Source organism: Palaemon carinicauda, chromosome 19, assembly GCF_036898095.1.
Source record: "Palaemon carinicauda isolate YSFRI2023 chromosome 19, ASM3689809v2, whole genome shotgun sequence".
Lineage (NCBI taxonomy): Eukaryota > Metazoa > Arthropoda > Malacostraca > Decapoda > Palaemonidae > Palaemon > Palaemon carinicauda.
Genome location: NC_090743.1, coordinates 4,323,075 through 4,331,774, shown reverse-complemented (window position 1 = coordinate 4,331,774; position 8,700 = coordinate 4,323,075). Strand labels below are relative to the sequence as shown.

The 8,700-nt window shown below is 34.6% G+C and overlaps 1 protein-coding gene across 1 annotated transcript; it reads right to left on the bottom strand.

Moving 5' to 3' along the window:
• Positions 1-1,363: 1,363 nt before the first annotated feature.
• Nt5a (5' nucleotidase A) lies at positions 1,364-5,127 on the bottom strand. The gene has a single exon (XM_068393099.1). The coding sequence runs from the start codon at positions 4,590-4,592 to the stop codon at positions 3,114-3,116; it is 1,479 nt and encodes a 492-aa protein (XP_068249200.1). The 5' UTR covers positions 4,593-5,127; the 3' UTR covers positions 1,364-3,113.
• Positions 5,128-8,700: the final 3,573 nt, after the last annotated feature.

Here is an 8,700-nt window from a genome sequence, read left to right as displayed (position 1 = left end):
CGTCAATAGGCGTAGGAGGAGATGGTGATTATTTTGACCCCAGATGTAATGCTTCTATTAAGCCCTGTCCACACGATCGAGCATGCCCGACGGGCAAACAGTCATACCAGGCCGCAATAGTTAGTGAACTTAGTGAAAATGAGGGTTGATGACGTCAGAAGCGGGAAAACTAAAGGCAGGGATCTGGCAACACTGTATGATGCCAGATCCGTGTCTGTGGTTTTCCCGCTTCTGACGTCATTAACCCTCATTCTTGATAACTATTGTGGTCTGGTATCACTGTTTGCCCGTCGGGCATGCTCGATCGTGTGGTCAGGGCTTTACAGTTGTATTCAGTAAAACTGGTTTATGATATCTGTTTAACCTTTGTATTATCTTTTCTATGTCTAAAGCTTTTTATCAGTACTTAAAAGATTTTCTGATTTGCCTTCGTCCATTTCTGAAGTCATCCTTAAACTCCCGCAGGATATGAGAAAGAGGAGGCAGGAAAATCTGATTCTCTCAAGTAACCTTTTCTTTATTTATTTATTTATTTATTTTTTTTGTAAAGAATCTGGATTGATTTTTAATAGCCCGGGCACAGGATATTCCTATTAGTCAAATAATTTCTTTTTATATTATTATCATAATCATTGTTATTATCATTATTATTATCATAATTGTTATTATTATTATCATATTTGTTATCATTATTATTATAATTATTAGTATTGTCATTATTATTAATATCATAATTATTATCGTTATTATTATTTTATCAGTAACCTTATTATCACTATTGCTTTTTTATCATTATATTATTATTATCATTAGTTTTTTCATTATTATATAGAAATTTCAGGAGTAGCATGCTTCAAAGATGAAAATACATTAATTTTCTTTTGTTCTTTTAGCATTTTGCATTTATGAAAATTATTTTACCAATCATAATATGTTCATCATATACACATCTTTATATTTCAACCTTTTAAACATGCCTTCTCCTATGAGAATCATATTCATAATCTTTCTTATAATCTTAAGCAACAATTTACCACAATAATAAAGGATATAGAAAAACCAATGACATAACTATCATCATTTACTTGTAGAAAAATAAAAACATTTTGGTAACATATCAGACTTTACACTTGGACTTACAAAGTCCAAGAAATCACAGACAGATGCATGAGTGACACTTTATATATATATATATATATATATATATATATATATATATATATATATATATATATATATATATATATATATATATATATATGTATATATGTATATATATACATATATATATATACATATATATATATATATATATATATATATATATATATATATATACATATACATATATATATACCTTACATATGTATAAGGAATAAAACAAAGATATTCAATTAATTTCAAAAAATAAACTTAATGATATGCTTTTAAGCAAGTGCAATGCAGAAACAACAAGAAAAAAAAACTTGGCACCATAATACGTGTGGATATTCATCAAAGATGATAAAAATATATATGTCAACTAGACAACAGGAACTAATAGAACTCAAAGAAGCTTGGCTCAGATCACAGGACCACCACAAGTGAGATAAACACATGGCTCTGGGCCAAGGGTCCATCAGGCAGCGTTTGCCACAAAGACTCGAAAATAAAATGGAAGTACCTCTGTGAAAAAATCCCTCTTCGTTTTCCTCTAATGACTGGATTAATTTTTACGATTTAAAACAATCAGCATCACCTGTGAGGACCTGATGAACCCCGGTTGGGAATCTCTGAGTCTAGAAAAGGATAAGATCAAGAACGCAAATAAGAATTCAAAATGAAAGGCAGGATATGTTTACCAGTCGACAAGACAAGAAAATCTTTGACTCATTCTTCCACCGTGAGGAATAAAGTTTTAAATCTAGGAACAAAGATAACTCAAAAAATATAGGAGACGCCGATTTCTAAAACTGTGTTATTAACCAAGGTCTATAGAACGCCTATAGACCTTGGTATTAACAATGCTACTTCACCGTCTTTTGAAGCCTGCAGTTGAGGTGATTAACCCAAAAAAAAACAACACTTAAAATGTATTTGACATGAGATCGCATTGGCTACCTGATTCACCTCGAATGTTACACTTCGGTTTAACTCGAGCTTATGAAATCAACAAGTAACATCAACAAAGATATGCGAAGACGAGGCAAACTCCCTTTACAGATTTCATTTTAACGATATGTACAATAATAAGAAGCGTGAAATCTGAAAGAGTCCCTTTCTTCGTGATGAACACATAAAAAAAGTTTCTACTTTTTAAATATTATATCAACGGTTATATAAATCAATCTTATAAGACAGAAGCACCAATATTCACTCAGCATTATAAAGGAAAAAAACGACAATATTGCGTCTGATATCAACTGCTACCTAAGTCTAGCCTCTAAAGCTTAAACAGTATAATATATACTAAAATCAATTACGGTTAAAACATAACCAAAGCATCTAGATAGAAGAGTTTACAACAGAAGATCTATTAGTTACTATAAAGCACAAGCATCTGCTTCGAGATGTGATGTTTCTATTCCCTTATGCAGGAGAACAATAATAATCGTTTTCATACTGCTTCTAAATAGCAAACAAAATATAATAAATCAACACTGCATACAGAACATCTAAAACTAGTTAAGATTCTACCACGAATTACAAGTATCGTCTTTTTTCTTGCTGTGTTGTTGGTTCCTCTTGGCCCCATTTCGTTTTGCTAAATTCGAGAAACACTTTTTTTTTAAATTCAATCTCGCAGGTCAGACCTTCGGAGTTTATTTCTGTTGGGTGGACTATCGCGTTTTATGATGATGTTCCACCCTTTTCTACCTCTGATGCGTGTCTTCCATTTGTGACAGACTAAATGGTATCTATAAATCACTTGTGCACGAGTGACTTGGAGCGTCGCCAACGGCCGTGGTCCCTCAAAATGGTTATACAAGAGGTCCAGCCTCCCTTTTTCTGATAATGAACTCATTGAAGTACCAAAGGTTGGCAGCGCTCCCAAAGATGACGGTCAACTCTTCAGGAGCACCATGCGATAAGCTTCAACTTGCTTTTTCACATGATTCTTAACGTCAGGTGTCTTAGAAATGAAGAATAACGGGGTCGCCTGGGAAGAAACCAGATGTGTCCGGACTGAAAGCTTCGTACTGGTGTTTGATGGGGTAACGTGCGACCGCTTCAATATTAGGAATTGCGAGCCTAGAATGTTTCAACGGTATGGAGCCGTAGAGCGTATTAATGCGGTCGAGGCCAAACACGTCGTGGTCTCCGTCTGTCGTGAAAAATGAGCCCCAATACATACTCATGAGGTCAGACCCTGCGTCATGGCACATGGAATCGCCAGTCATGCCCTCCGCTGCTAGTTCTTCTACTATGGCAACGGTATCAATGCCTTGGAGGGAGGGAGCTACGACATCTTGCGCAAGGTGGTCCCCAACGTAGAGGCAGTGAGGGTTTTCAACTCCGCTCTCCCGTTTGACTAGGCCTAAGAGTTCCGACCAATTTCCTCCTGAATAGGTTTCATCAATCATTAGTTTATGACCTGGGACTTCTTCGGCATCATCTGCTCCTTCGACTTGGCGGAAAGGACGATTACCGGTGAAAAATCCCGGTTTCTTGGCTGTGCAAATAATCAGGTCAAAGTAGTCTCTCCAGTCCGGTCCGAGAACATAGTGAGCAATCATAGAGGCATAATCTATGCTCGATCCAGATATAAGGAATGTAAAAGTATGGTCATTCATTGCTCTTAGCCATTTTTTCATCTTATCGCTCGCCTCGTAAATGTACTTGTCAGGATTTGCCTTGATTTCAGGGAAGAACCCGCCAAGGTCATTGCGGAAGTGTTCCCGGCGATACATGTTGCACATAGCAACATGAACATCAGGCCAAATGTCATATTCCTCGAGGGGACCTTCCTCCGAGCTATCCTGGGCATCAATAGCTCTAGCACAAGCTACAGCAGCGGGCAAATCAAAGTAATCCTTGAAAGAACGGATTTCACGAGAAGACTGACCATTCGCGGGATGATCCGTAAGTGTTCTCATGAAATCAAGGACGGGTTCCCACAGCCTTTCCGTCCCATACGTGTCTACGATTTCTTGTTGGGTCATGGGACGGGTCCCGTGCGTTGCTCTGAGAATCTGACCACCATCAGAGCACTTCAGAAAGTTTCCTCTTTTGATATCCATGATTAGCCCCTTCTGCAAGAAATCCATATCGTCGTCTATAGGAAGAAGAAGCTCCTGTTCGTAACCATAACGATTCACTAGATAATCAGCGATCAGATTGTACTCTAGTCTCATAATCTCACCAATTTTGTAGCGACAGATCGTGTTATCTAAGTCAAACCCAATGCAATCGTAATCGGAAAATTTGAAGACGTCCGCGTTAGGGAACGGCTGCTGCTTCTTCCTCTTGTTGTTCTTACAATAGTACTTCTTCTTCATGATTTTTTCCCTGAATGAGAAGTCATCAACATCTACGTTGTGAAGAACCATGGTTGCGGTGAAGACGTTTTCCTCAGTCTCAGTGTATTCAAAGGTGACTTTCCTTTCGGGCATTCAGTAACAATGACTTTGAAACTGCAATATGAAATATGCAATCTCTTAAAAACCAAAAGAAACACTCTCTGTATGTAAGTAAATCACTGGCAATTTTTCTTCTTTGATCTGTTTATAATTTGCCTTCAATTTTTATCACTAGAAGGTGGATTCAGTAGTTCTCGTGGTCAAAACGGAACTAAGCACCGACAGTATTCTAAATGGCACTGCAACTATAAGTCTAACGAAGGCCTTTCTCTCTGCTTCCGCAAAGCATGATAATGTTGTCTTTTTATATCGCCACACAGAGCCACTACAAACACAAATTTCACATTCAAATCCGTTGTTGTGTCTCCGGTTAACACACTAAGTGAAATCCTTTTAAGAGCAAAAGCAGGTAAAGCAATGCTGCAATGCGGGACGCATTCATGATGTGATATCTCCTTCTCTTGTGGATAAGCGAGTGTTTTTTATCACATCAGTTTGAAAACAGTATTGCTCCTGAAAGTGGTCTGGCTCTCGGGACTACAACTTTACAACTAACACACGTATCTTTGTTCCCTCCTACTTTGCCCGGTGTCTCCAAAGGGGCTCGCTGCCAACTTTTCCCAGAACACACCCACCCTACCCCTACCCCACTACTCACTTATCTCTCGGTCTCTCCTCCCCAGCTGATACCCCTATACCCATCACCGTAATCACCACCTTGCAAGCTGTTACGAGTCCTGTGCCCAATTTTCCTAAAGCCACTTTCTTCAAATCTTAAAACAATTAGAAAAAAAATATAGCCTTTATTGCTAACTTCCGTCTTTTGATAAATTCTTCCTTGAAACAACGTAGAAGAAATAACTTCCTTCGTGTCTGCTAATGACAAATTAAGGCGTGTATAACATTACTTTGTTGGCCTGATTTCCTTTATTTTGGCTAGACTACTGGCCCCGCCTCCAACCCTCTGTCGGGGGGCGAAGCATAGAGGATAGCATTGGCCAGTAGTTCCACCTGCAGCAGACGTATACTCTGCCAAAGGGCCAAGTTCTAGAGTGCGAGGGTCCGCCTGAGCCGGGGAGCCTCCAACTCCTCCCTAGGTGACGCCCCCAAGATACGCCAATGACCCTCGCTCGCCACCAGCAGTCCACGGCGCCCACATCGTGCCCTGCAGGGTTGAGGGAGGGCCTCCCACTCTGACACTACCCTCCCTCCCGAAGACGCTTATAGGTTTTCCTTCCACGTATCGGGTGCATTGGCTTCACGCGGAAAACAGGATTTGATCTTCATAATTAGGAGAATGGGTGTCTTCCTTAAATCCAGTTTCTTACGAGAGTTTCGTGTCTTCCATTGTTATATTCAGAATTAAACAGTAAATATAATCTATTGTAGGAATTGTTATTTGATATCTAAAGACCCGAAGAGAGTAAAGCTTTAATTATCAAACGTAATAATAAAAATAATAATGATATTAATAATAATAATAATAATAATTATTATTATTATTATTATTATTATTATCATTATTATTATTATTATTATCATTATCTAAGCTACAGCTCTAGTTGCAAAAGCTGGATGCTATAAGCCTAAGTGCTCCAACTGGGAAAATAGCCCAGTGAGGAAAGCACATAAGGAAACAGATAGAATGTCCGAGTGTACCGTCAAGCAAGAGAACTCTAATCCAACGCAGTGGAAGGCCATGGTACAGAGGCTATGACACTACCCAAGAATAGAGAATAATGATATTCTAGAAGAACTGATTACTATAGTTAAAGAGTCTCTTCTACCCTTACCAAGAGGAAAATAGCCACTGAACAATTACAGTAGTTAACCCCTTGAGTAAAGAATTATTTCTGTTATCAGGTTGTCAGGTGTATGAGAAAAGAAGAGAATGTGTAAAGGATATGCCAGGCTAGTCGGTGTATATGTAGGCAAGGGAAAAATTAGCCATATCCAGAGAAAAATCCAATGTAGTACTATCTGGCCAGTCAATGGACCCAATAACTCTGGCGTGGTAGTATCAATATGGAACACTATGTATTTATTTACTCTTATTTGAGTTATATACTGTATCTCATTCGTGAAATACCTGATCGTATTAATAGAAATTATTGGCTGCCAGTTTTCATCAGCACCATCTTTGCACATGTATGAGCAAACAGAAACAAATAGTTTGAAATGCTATTGAAATAGAACGGAATCCTACATCGTAGCATACTCTTATTGGCAAAAAAAAAAAAAAAAAAAAAAAAAAAAAAAAAAAAAAAAAAAAAAAAACTATAAATGAAAAGAGTGGATCAAGGTAAATCAACATGATTAAAATATATAAACCCAAGTAAACAAGAAAGTAAACTTAGTTAAAGGTGTAATACACTTTCAAGCTAACAGCCTCTCATGAAAATGCGTGATTGCATTCGAGATGAACCTTACTTAGTCTGCTTCATTAATTATATTCCATATATTCTCATATATTTATTATATTCTATAATATTTATAGAATAGCTTCATCACTTAATTAAAATCAAGGAATTTTTTCCTTTTTTTTTTTTTTGGTAAAAGAATAGTTCTTACTTTCTGAAAGATATAAAATCTATTTCACGCTGATGTTTTACATTGGAATTTTCAAGTTGACTTTCATTACGATATACTGTATCCAAGTGGAAATTAATTTTCTCTTTCCTAAGAAAGATGCCATTACTTTTTTTTCTCCTTCCTAGGAAAGATATCTTTACTTTTTTTCTTTTTTTATTATGGTGGGAATTTTTATGCGCAGAGGAATCCTCATAGAGACAAACAAACTGATGGTATTAATGAAATGCGAAGGCGAATACCCGTAGAGTTTAGCACAACAACCTGTGAACCTGCCCAACAGCTGATGCATGGTCGTTTAATTCTTTAGATTATTTTGAACCGTTAGAAAGAAAACAATACATACATTATATGATGTAAATATTCCTTGTGATGTATATATATATATATATATATATATATATATATATATTAGATATGTTTACAGAATATATATATATATATATATATATATATATATATATATATATATATATGTATATATATATATATATATATATATATATATATATATATATATATATATATATATGTATATGTATATACATATATAGGTATATATACACTCATATATATGTACACAAATATATATATATATATATATATATATATATATATATATATATATATATATATATATATATATACATATACAGTATATATATACATACATATATATATATATATATATATATATATATATATATATATATATATGTATATATATATATATATATATATATATATATATATATATATATATATATATATATATATATATACAGTATGCATGTATATATATACATATATATATATATATATATATATATATATATATATATATATATATATACATATATATATAAATATATGAGGTAGAAATTTATCAATCTATATATATATATATATATATATATATATATATATAAATATATATATATACAAATATATATATACACACACATATATATATATATATATATATATATATATATATATATATATATATATATATATATATAGAAAGATTTCTACCTCATATTGAGACTGAACCCTAACCCCTTCAAATGAAAGGCAATGCCACTATCAATCAATGCCACCAAAAGTGAAATAAAAAATATTATTTGAATTGATCACAGCACCTCCAAATATTCTCCCAGTTAATATGTCACGACATTTGTAGATGACTGCTTTTTGAAAAGCATTATTATTATTACTATTATCATTTGCTACGCTACAACCCTAGTTGGAAAAGAAGGATGATATAAACCCAAGGGCTCCAACAGTAAGAAATAGCCCAGTGAGAAAAGGAAATAAGGAAATAAATATACTAAAAGAGGCAAGGTTGAATAAAGACAGTAACCAATGGAGTAACTGCAATGGTTCTAACAAGAGCACAAGGATGAGAGTATTTAGGTATGATTTACAAGCAGTTTCGTGAATTTTCGTCTGCTATTGTCATTCAATGTTACTAATCATTTAATGGCTAAACAAATAGCAAATTTGGTCAATTCTCTATAATTTGTTAATAAAAGCAATGATAGCACTGATT